At 50.4% G+C, this 10,598-nt stretch overlaps 2 protein-coding genes across 3 annotated transcripts in view; both read right to left on the bottom strand.

Annotated features, from left to right (window-relative positions):
* Positions 1-448: 448 nt before the first annotated feature.
* CLEC19A (C-type lectin domain containing 19A) lies at positions 449-6,405 on the bottom strand. The gene is made up of 5 exons (XM_090151366.1): positions 6,193-6,405; positions 2,828-2,993; positions 2,331-2,424; positions 1,120-1,252; positions 449-701 (listed from the first exon to the last, which is right to left on the bottom strand). The coding sequence occupies exons 1-5, from the start codon at positions 6,281-6,283 to the stop codon at positions 622-624; spliced, it is 564 nt and encodes a 187-aa protein (XP_090007492.1). The 5' UTR covers positions 6,284-6,405; the 3' UTR covers positions 449-621.
* A 970-nt stretch (positions 6,406-7,375) lies between these two features.
* Positions 7,376-10,598, bottom strand: part of SYT17 (synaptotagmin 17) — a 38,506-nt gene continuing 35,283 nt past the window's right edge. For both annotated transcript variants that reach the window (XM_090151365.1, XM_031606566.2), the window contains one exon: positions 7,376-8,503. In XM_090151365.1, coding sequence (XP_090007491.1) covers positions 8,307-8,503 — 197 coding nt within the window. In that variant the 3' untranslated portion in view covers positions 7,376-8,306. The remainder of the gene's footprint in view (positions 8,504-10,598) is intronic.

The following is a 10,598-nucleotide window of genomic DNA, read 5'->3' as shown; positions in this document are numbered from 1 at the left end:
GACTTTGTGTCAAGATGAGGAAAAGGACCCGGTCCTGCCTGGAACAACCTGCAAAGAAGGCCTTGTGTCTTAAAGCTGTTTCTTAAGGGATAAGTGATCCTATCTAAAACCTATCCAAGGGGCCTGTAATGATAATTATGTTTTACATATTACTGACAAGCTTATAGAAAGCAATTAGGAAGAATTAATATTGCATTTGCTCTTTAAAGGCAGGAAGACCAATCCATCTGCAGCTGATGGCACAGCCACAGCACGTGTGTGCATGCTATATGTGTAACTCACACTGGCTATCTCCTTACAGCACAGCACAGCTGCTCCAGGCTCTTCCCCCCCACCCCAAGCCATCATCATGACCCCACAGTGCCCAGCAACAGCCCACCCCCTTTCTCCCAATTCTCCACCTGCAGCCACAACTTCTGCATCGATAAAATAACAGATTTCCTACAGATTTCCTGTGAGAGTTTATTTTAAACTCGACCCCAGGTTCAAGTCTGGGTGGCCTCCATTGCTCTGCAACTCGCTTGTCAGCAGGCAGAGCTTCAGGGCCGAGGTGAAGAGCATGAGGCCTGCTCCGTCCGGCGCTGCCCCGCTGACAGCACGAAGCTGGGCACACAGTCAGGCTCAGTCCAGGGCCAGCGAGGGGATTTTGCAGACAAAGGGGAAGGTCCGGCCGCAGGCGTTGTCGTTCCAGGAGCGCAGCGCTGCCCCAAAAACAAGGCGTGAGGCAAAGCACCCAGCCCAGGGATGCCTTTGGGCTCCTCACACAAGCAGGGTTTTGCCATGCTTTAGTGAGAGCCCATGCTGGCAATGGAGGCGAAAGCTGGCCAAGGGACGTGCTTAGCAGCAAGCCGTGCACGCAGGGGGAGATCACAACACATTGACTAAATTTAGTAATTCTCCAGTGATGTTCCCCCCTCTGGATGTAAGTAGAGGGAAAGCGTGTGTGTGAGTGTGGTTATAGAGAAAACACCCTGCTTGTGAAGAAAAGCAGAAAATAAAGATTTAAAATGCAAATCATCACCCTGCCAAGCAGCCTCTTCAGAAAAGCACGAGCAGCAGCGGACAGAATTTATTTGCATGCAAATAGGACTCGGTGCGCCCTTGAAGCACGGTGCTTACCGCTGCTGGCCCGGTACCAGATCTGTACACAGTCCTCCTCCTCTGGGATGGAGTGGATGCCGTCATCGGGCTGGCTGCCATCCCAGTAGTTGTAGTCATAGGAGGTGCCATCCGTCCACTCGAAGTGACCCTCCTGTGGGGCACAGGCAGAGGTGCAGCCACTGCGGAGCGGTGTCCCTCAGACCCTGTCCCAAGGCAACCCACTGCCACATACCCAAATGGGGGAGGGTACAAGACACTACAGGGACACATGGAGAACTGAGCAAGCAACTCATTGAGGTTATACAGCTGAAAACCTACCCCAGGGAGCACTAGCAATCTGCACCACAAACTTATAGCATAGAACCATACAGGCACTGAGGTTGGAAAGGTCTTTAACATCACCAAGTCCAACCATCAGCCTGACCTACCATGTCCTATCACTAATCCACACCCCTCAGTGCCACATCCCTCCTCTCTTAAATATCTTCAGGGACTCTACTACCACTCTGGACAGCCCATTCCAATGCTTCACCAGCCTCTCCACAACAAAATTCTTCCCGATTTGCAACCTAAATCTCTCCTGGCACAACTTGAGACCACAAACTGAGAAGCCCCACTCCCTCAGCAACTCCTCACAACTTGTTTTCTTGTCCTCCCCAAGCTTCATTGCTCTTCTCTGCTCATACTCAAGCAATTCAATATCCCTCTTGTTGTACGTTGCCTTAACATCCCTCCATACTATAATTCAAGCTACAGTAATAAATGATAAGGCTCGTTTTGCGTTTCTTAAGTGCCCATAAAACATCAGTGAAAGGCAGCTCCACAGGACTGCAGCACTGCACAGGGGTTCTCTTGAAATCAATCTTGCAACTGAAGAGTGCAATATTTTGTGTTCCCTCTCCTCCTTTTCTTCTTCTTTCCAAGGAATTGCTGATGTGTGACTGTTCTGATGATCTCAATTTTTGTATCATCTAATATATAGTGAGGAAATACCTCTAACAAGCCAGTTTTTTGAAAAGCTACAGAGCATCATAAGAAAATACCGAAACTTGGTGATTTTTGACACTGGAGTAATTTTCAGTCTACAAAAAGAACAGCAATAGACTTGGCTATTCTCTAAACCATTTTCCAAGGAAAGAAAACCTAAGCAGGAAGGAGGCTGCCAACACACCTGCTTACTGCAACAACCAGGAAAAACAGGAAAAGAAGCAGAGGCCGGGGCTGCTCACCTGCCGCAGGTCATTGAGCCCCGTCCAGATGTCAGTGGGGATGCCGGGCACGCGGCTGTTCACCAGGTCATACACAAAGACATTCTCTTCCCAGCTGGCAAAAGAGCAGGTGTGCAGCAATGAGAGGTTACCACTGGCAAGGGTCAGGACGCCATCACCATCCTTCCTGGAGCTGGACAAATGGCTCCCTGTCTATTAACTGTGGTGATCTGGTGTCAGGTCTTTGCAAAAGGTGTGTAGTGTAGAGAACAAGGAGTGGAAAAGCAGAGCCCATGTAATCACATCAGATTTATACCCCAGTTTAGGTACAAGAAACACACTCTGCAGGAGATTTAGGGAGCACTACAGCATTATTTCTGTCAGCATAGCAAAAAGCATTTTCTTCCCCAGCTTTGCATGCCCAAGACAGCAGGCTGGCCTTGGTTGCTGCATGGAATTGGATGCGGTCCCCATATCCCCAGTTCCACAGAAGGAAGAGGACAGTCGGTGACTCTCACCTGTGAATGGAGGCCAGCTTCGCTGACCTGATGCCAATGGAGAACTCTGCACAGTAGAGGTCGGCCTCAGCCCAGGTTTTGTTGATGGGGAAGTAGCGGTAGCAGTGCCCTTCATACTCTGTCCAGAAGAGAGGGCAGGAGTAGGCATGCACAGGCTCCGGGAGGGCTGGGGGCAGAGCAGATGACACACAGAAGATGTGGGAGAAGCAGCAGCCACCCCTGCTCCTTGACAACAAACCAAAGTTATACATGTGGAAAAAAAGCAGATTTGGCTGAAGCCATTCAAAATTTTGCACAAGCCCAAATTTTGCAAAAAGCCATGAGTTTCCCTATTTTAGTGGCCACCTAGAAGAATATTGAGACTTGCACTGCAAGCCTGTTTGACATGGTATAATGCATGGGGTGCTCCAAATGAAAACACTCACTGGTGCTACGGAAGACGAGATAAGGGCTCCTCTCAGCTCCATCAGACACCAGTGGGGCCACTGTCTTGGGACAGGGCTGACACCACAGCTGCAGGGCTGTGGCCATGCGCTGCCCTCTTGCTTACCTCCTGTAAGGCCACAGCTCCCTCTCAGCACATCTCCTGTCCAAGCCCAGTGGCAGCCGTGCACACCAGCACGCCTTGTGTTGTGGGCCAGAAATAGCCCTGGGGAGGCCAAGGGGAGCAGTGCTGCTCTATCTGCCTCCCTGGGAGATAAGAGGGGCCCTGCAGAGCTCTTTAGCAGGGTAAGAGAACTTCCTCAAGTGAGGCTATTTTGGGGGCACAAGAGGCATTTTTTGGAGCCCTTACATAATATAAAGATTGCACCAGCATGAACACATTCCTCTGCAGCCTCCTTTATGTGGAACAAAGGAGAAAGAGCACACATCAACAAACACTAATACATGTGCACGTCCTAAAATCACATAGCAAACAGGCTGAACGCCCATAGCCCTTGGGTTTGAGCCTTGATGTGCCCCAGCTCCTTCAGCATCAGCTCCTGCCACCCCCCAGGGCCCTGTTGGAATGACTGAGGGGTCAGGAGCAGGGCTTAGGGCAAAGCCTGGCCCTGGGAGAGGCAGATGCCACTGAGCTACCCAAGCAGGTAACAGGCTCAAGGCCGGAGAGGTCAAGGCACTGCTGAAGGGCCTCTGGTGTTGAAGAGCCTGGAGGGAACTGACTGCCACCACGGGTCATACAGTGGTGAGCAGAGCAGATCCCCACCAACAGCCACATGTGATGAGAGGGCAGTGAAGCCAATGTTGGTATGGCAAAAAAAGACGAGGAGCAGCTTCAGAGCAGTGCAGCCAAGACCCAGGCAGCTCAGCGGTGATGGCATCCTGAGCTTCTCTTGCGATGGGAAAAGCACAGCCCTAAGAAAAGTGAGCCATTGTTGTTGCAGCCGTAGAGCAGAAGGACCAGGAATGCCACAAGCTGATGTGATTTCCTGCGGCGTCACACACAGAGTGGGGCCAAAGGACTGGATCCAGGGGAAAAGGCTGCAGCCCCCAGCTGTTTTACAGAGGTGCAAAAAGCCCTGGCAAACTCTTCACCTCCAGCAGCATGGTGGCAAAATTCACAGGGCAGAGACCAGCGACTCCCTCCCTTCCTGGATCACACTGGGGCCCTCAGCACCCCCTGCCCTGGAGGATCACTGCCCCCCTCTTGTCCAAAGCAGCCAAAACTGAGTGGAGATGCAGACAGCCCTCCTTTGTTATTCTGCACTGCTTCCCATTAGGTAGCATTAATTTGATGAGCTTCAGCGAACCAGAGGTGCCAGAAGGAATTTAAGGTTAAATATACCAAAAAGGAAAAGAAGGGAGGTCAACATTTAATTAGCATCCTCTCTCTTGGGTCAGGATCAGAGGCTCTGGCGCTCTCTTTGGAGGAGGATTTCTGCTCTTACATTTACAGGCAGCGACAACTGGGGGTGCTGCTGTGGTCTGGGAACTTCAGGAGCTATTTTTAGCAGGAAAGCCATAAGAAATTTCATGCGTGAGTATATAAGCACACTCACAGCTCTATAGGAAAACCTCATAACCCAAGACAGCAGCTGAAAACGATACTTAATGTAAACAGGAATGGGGCACATTCTGACCAGGTCCTCAGATTTAAAAACCCCAGAAAAACATCCCCCTCAGCAGCATCAGCTCCCAGGGGCCAGAGCAACACCTGAAGCAAATCTACCACCTGCAACACCAGCTTCCTGCCAGCCCCATGGCACATCAGCCCTTTCTCCCCAAATTTCTGGTCTATACTTGGCTGAAGGTAAGATCCACACAGGTAGGTAACATCCAGAAAAGCTGGAAAGCAAAAATTTAGGGTCAGAAAGAGAGCTTTGCGCTCCATACATTTGTATAGAGTTCTTTTTACTTATTGCTGAGATCCAGCTCAGAGCCATCAGGATCCCCATAATGGGACAAACCCTGTGTCACAGCCGTTCAGAAGCTGGCACTGCTCTGGCAGAAAGCTTCACTTCCCAAAGACAAACTGAGAAATCCCCAGGCAGTTTCCTGAGGCTTTTTTTTAATCAGAATGCTACTGACCGAGATACAACACTGACTGCATGAGTCCCTGCCTCAGCAGGGTGGAAGTTCCCTTGCATCTGAGGGTTGGCAGCCACTGATGGACATGGAGACCAGTCAGTAACTGGGCAATGTTTGCACACCCTGGAGTCATTTGTTTTTTTGTTTTGTTTTAGGCACCAGTCACAGATTTCCAAGTAAAACTTTAAAGAACTTTTTGAAGAGCATCAGAAAAGCAACATCCTCTCAGACAGAGAGCTCTGCTTTTTAAGACCCTATAATAAAACCAAGCTGTCCTTCCAGATTGGAATCTCATGTCACACATACTCAGAGATGTGAGGCTGCCGCAGCCAACAGCAGCAGCCCCCTGCGGCTCTGCTACAGCCAGAGGTAACAGATAGCAGTTATCTTGCATTTTTGTACTCCTTAATTAGTGGGGGGAAAGCTGCCATTGATGAGGCATCTGGCAGGAAAAACAGCCAAGTATTGACCCCTTTCCTCACGAGTAGCACTTCACGGGTCCCTCTCCGCTCAGAGCCCTACAGACAAACAGTGTGTGGCACTGAGCACAGGCACACCTCTATGCAGCCCCGGTAACAAGTTTGCAACACATGTAAGTGGCACAGAGCAGCCACTGTCACCCCTTGCTTTAGACTTACATACAGAAAAAAAAAGCAGAGAAATGGGAGGAACCTCGTATTTATGTCATTTTTCAGGTTGCTCTGGGCTTATCCTCCCAAAAGAAGTAGTTGACAAGCCTGAGAATTCCGGAGCAGGAGAAACTGACAAGTCCCCTGCTGCCCCTCCGAGAGGCCCGACCTCGCTGCCCAAAACGGGGTAACCGCGTTCCCACTCACCTTGGCTGATCTTGATGTTGGTCTGGGGGAAGGCGCGGGCAGGCAGAAGCGCAGCAGCCAGCAGCACGCACACGGCACGGCCGCAGCCCATCGCCGCAGCTCCGCGGTCCTCGGCTCCGGCCAGGGCAGGCGGCGGCACTGGGAGCGGCTCCGGCCCCACCCGCGGCAGGAGGCGGCCCCGCACCTCCCCGCTGCTGCCCTCCTCCCCGAGCCGGGCGGAGATGCGGCTCCCGGCGGGGCTGCGCTCCCGTACTGCCCCGCTGTGCGTTGCCCGTTATCGGCGCAGGGAGCTCAGAGAGGAAGGCACTGGCTGTGCTGCCCAGAGCAGGGCTGCTTCGCTCACTCTGCCGCCCACCTGCCAGCTCCACGCCGTGCTCGTGCCGTCCTGCAACACGAGGAAACCTCCAGCAACAAGCAGAGATGCGATGGAAGCTCCAGAATGTCTCCTTTCTGTGGTCAGAACTGTGTTTGGAAACAAACTTCAGATTTTAAAAAGAATAACACAACATTGTATTAAGTCATTTCCTAGTATCAGCATACAGGTAAGGGAACAGAACATACACACGTGCTATAAAACTCTGTGGCCCCACTCCATTTCCCATTTATGTCTCCAGCCAGCACTGGGCACACTTCTTGGGAACACAGTCAGTGCTGTTCCCTTCTAATTCTTAGCAACCAATCTAAATTTACAGCTTTTACTGGGAGTGCACCAAATCCTGCTCTCTTGTGGATGCCATCCCTCCAGTATGAGTTGTGAATGGGCTGAAAGCAAGATACAGATTTTCCTACAGACATGATGCTGGTTAAAAAACAACAACAACCACCACCACCCCGAAAAAACAACTTTTACAATATGTAATAATTTGGGGGCAGCTCCTGCAGAGCACAGTGACCTGCAGTCCCATGCAGGCACTCTTATCATATTCTGCCTCTCCAGGGTGCTCTGACTGGGAATGCACCCAGCACGGAATGGGGCTCTTGGCCACCGTGCAGGCAGGGCTGTGCCAGCCCCAGGTCTGCTCCCCAAAATAACTCTGGGTTCACCTGCAGTAAGAAAGGTCCTGCTCCAACCTTCTGGCTTGTCTTTCCTAGCACCATAAACATAACTGAGCTCAACGCAAGAATGATTTCTGCTAACAGTTACCACCTCAGGGTGCGTGGCACAATTAAATAGATTTTTATTTTCAATAAATATACAATCTGCATTATACCAGACAATATGCCGTGGAAAAAAAAAAAATAATGTACAGAAGCAACCAACAGGACAGCTTGACCACACCTACATTCATGTGCTGACCTGGAAAACTACCTCAGTAAACACACACAACATAGAAGGAGTCACTGCAGTCTATCAGGGAAGTAAAAGTGTGCATTGGGGGCATTCTTAACTGCAGAAATACCCACAGCAGGTTTCTTTTACTCAACACTGGGAAGGATCGAGAAGTATAAATGCTACTGGAGACATTTACTCGCTATATCATCACAGTATCTACTGGACGCACACGAACTGCTATGAAGAGCGGCAGGCTCCGCTGCTGGCAGCACGTCGGCCCCGCACAGCAAGGTCTGTGTGTGCAGCCACGTATTAACAGGAGCTTAATTCTGTTGAAACAAATACAAGGACAAAACTGGAGCCAGAATCGACTTCACCACAGCTTCTACCATTTAAAAAAAACATCCTAGCCTAATTATGATGTTCACCAACGAGAGCACACAGGTACGTAGATCTCCGAGAGGACAAGTCATGGATTTGGATCGTAAGGAGAGCGGACGCAACTCAGAACTCTTCCCCATCTTGGCATGTCCTGTGGCACCTCCACCTGCCACCTGCTGCTCTGTCACTGAAACAGCAGAGCGGTGCCGGGCGCAGGGAGCAATGGGTCCGGCCAGTCAGGCGGCCGGTGCCACCGAGGAGCCGCTGGCACAGGACGCGGCGGGACACGGTTGGCGCTGCAGAGGTTTGCACAAAGGCCAACGCAGCCAGGTGGGTACCGGCAGCTGCTTCGGTCCAATGGCGCTGCCGTGGGGTGGGAGTGAGGTTGGGTGATTTGGAGGTTGGAGTTTTTTCCCCGCCTTGCCCGCCTGTTTGGTTTGGCCGCCACAGGTGCCACACCTCATGTCACCTCCAGGGATGCCGGGGAGACGCGGTCGCACTCCTCCCGTGAGCGCAGGCTGTGCCACTGCTCCACAGCCGTCCGGTGTGCATTGAGCATCCGGCGCCAGTGGTTGGACTCGGGAGCACCTGTGGAGTACTGACCGATGACGATCCGCCCGATGAAGTCATTGCTGCTCTTCACGTTGTGCCCATACACTGTGGGAAGCAGAAACGGGGACAGATCAAGGAAAGCACACTGCTCAGCCACCCTGAACATCAGCCCCAAGGGACAGCCATGTCCTGTGGCTGTGCCACCCCAGCACCTGGGATGTCAGTGACATTTTGAGGATGATTTTTGAAGAGCTTTTGTAGAAGGTTTAGCCGGGACACTGGAATTTTTAGCGTGTAGCTCATCAACCCAAGAGGCAGGCTGAGCAGCTTGGAAAGAAAAAGAGAAGTTGCACTCAGATTTAAATATAACTGAAATAAAGAGGACCCACAAATCCACATTGCCATTTAGCAAGAATATGGTAAACAATTATACCATCGAAAGAAAGGCCAAAACCTTTGTCCAGGCAAATCAGGGTGCTGAAGCAAGAACAACAGCCTCAACTTGGGTAAACGAACAAGAATCATCCTCTAGATCCTTTGGAGGATGACATCCTTGCCATGCTTCAAACACAAATGTTAACGACCCCTTGTAACGATAATCAGTATCACTGCCAAATTACAGATACGAATCTCGCACACACAGGCTGTCAGTGGGATGCTTATACAGAACCAATTTTCTGTAATTATAACTTGTTAAAAGGCCAGGGAAGTAACCAAGGGAGAGAGGCAAGCCTAACACCCGTCCTTTGTGCTAGCCCAGCCTCGTGGAACAAAGCTGCAGACAGCTGTGGTCGGTAATTATGGGCCTGATGCTGGCCAAGGCTGCGTGCTCCTGTTGGACAGGCATAAAAGCACCTTGTGTTTTGAGAAATAAAGCCCTGGCTCATTAGGAAGTTGAACCAAAAGTCTGCAAAAGCTGAAGCCAGGATAACCACGGGCACTGGCTAGAATACTAAAGATTAAAACCTTTCCCATGAAAGAGGAGGACTTCTAAGAACAAATGCCTGCAGGGACTCCAGGACCCAAGCAGGAAGGTTCAGAGGTGGGCGCTAGCACAGAACAGCGTGCTCCCTCTGCAAGTGGCAGCACCCCACAGCACAACATCTCAGCCTGTGCCTGAGATGCTTTTTCTCACTGAATGACCTAGGACTATTTTGGGAACAGCAAAGCTCTGTTCTCATGGCCACAGGAGCCATGCAGGCAGCTCTGTGCTACTGCAGCATGCCCAGCACCACACCAGTCCACTGACCAACTCAGCCCTCTCCACACCACAGCAAAACCTTCACGTCCCCAACAATTCTCCAAGTTCATACAATAAAAACATGACATGAAATCGCTGATCATTTGAAGGAGGTACCTCCCCACCTTAGGACATCCATCCATGGCCACTCAGGTGGTCACCATCAGATCCTGGAGGTGAAGCCACCAGCACCTGGAGGCACATCTCCAGCAGGTGCTGGTGTCCTCAGGGCAGCTCTGTGCTGCCTGGAGAACTGCCTCTGAGGCTGCAGTAAGGAGCAGTAAGCCACCCATCCCCTCCAGTACACAGCCTGCCAGTGTTATTCATGGGCTCTCACATAAGGGAAGAGATCACAAATGTGGCTAGCATGACTATGCTAAATGGCCTAATAGAATTTATTACCCTAGCAAAAGGGAACATGATAAATATCGCATAAAAGCACTCCCAAATCAAATGCTTCCCTACTTTTTTAAATATAGCTTTTCTTCCTCACTTTTCTGATTTTGTTTTCTTTATTTCAAGCACAGAAGAGGACAAAGCTTAATCCTGAGAGACAAAACCAATTCAAACCAGGAAGTCCTAAAGACCACCAATTACTCACACCTTCAATTACCAGAGGCAAAGTATCCCAGGCATACCGATTCTTTGATTCTTAGGACACAATCCTCAGCAAGATTGTAAAGCCAGAAGGTGCATTAAATGCAGAGGCCATTTGTTTTAGCATTGACCCAAGCATTTTGAATTCTTATAATGTAAAGCACCTTGCTGGAGGTGTTACTGGTAAATAGAGGAGGCTCTGTCATCCTAATGGAGCTGTCTGAATCCACAGGACTCATCCCTCATCCCTTCTGAAGAACCTGACCTCTATTCTCATCCTGTCAAGTAATTAGTATGCTGATTCCTTCAGCATATTAATATACTAATTACACAAGCATTGTTGCTTTTCTCGTTTCAATAATT

Source organism: Phasianus colchicus, chromosome 16 (genome assembly GCF_987193195.1).
Source record: "Phasianus colchicus chromosome 16, bPhaCol1.hap1.1, whole genome shotgun sequence".
In the NCBI taxonomy this organism is placed as follows: domain Eukaryota; kingdom Metazoa; phylum Chordata; class Aves; order Galliformes; family Phasianidae; genus Phasianus; species Phasianus colchicus.
The sequence above is the reverse complement of the archived record's forward strand: the minus strand, read 5'-3'. Positions and strand labels throughout refer to the sequence as shown.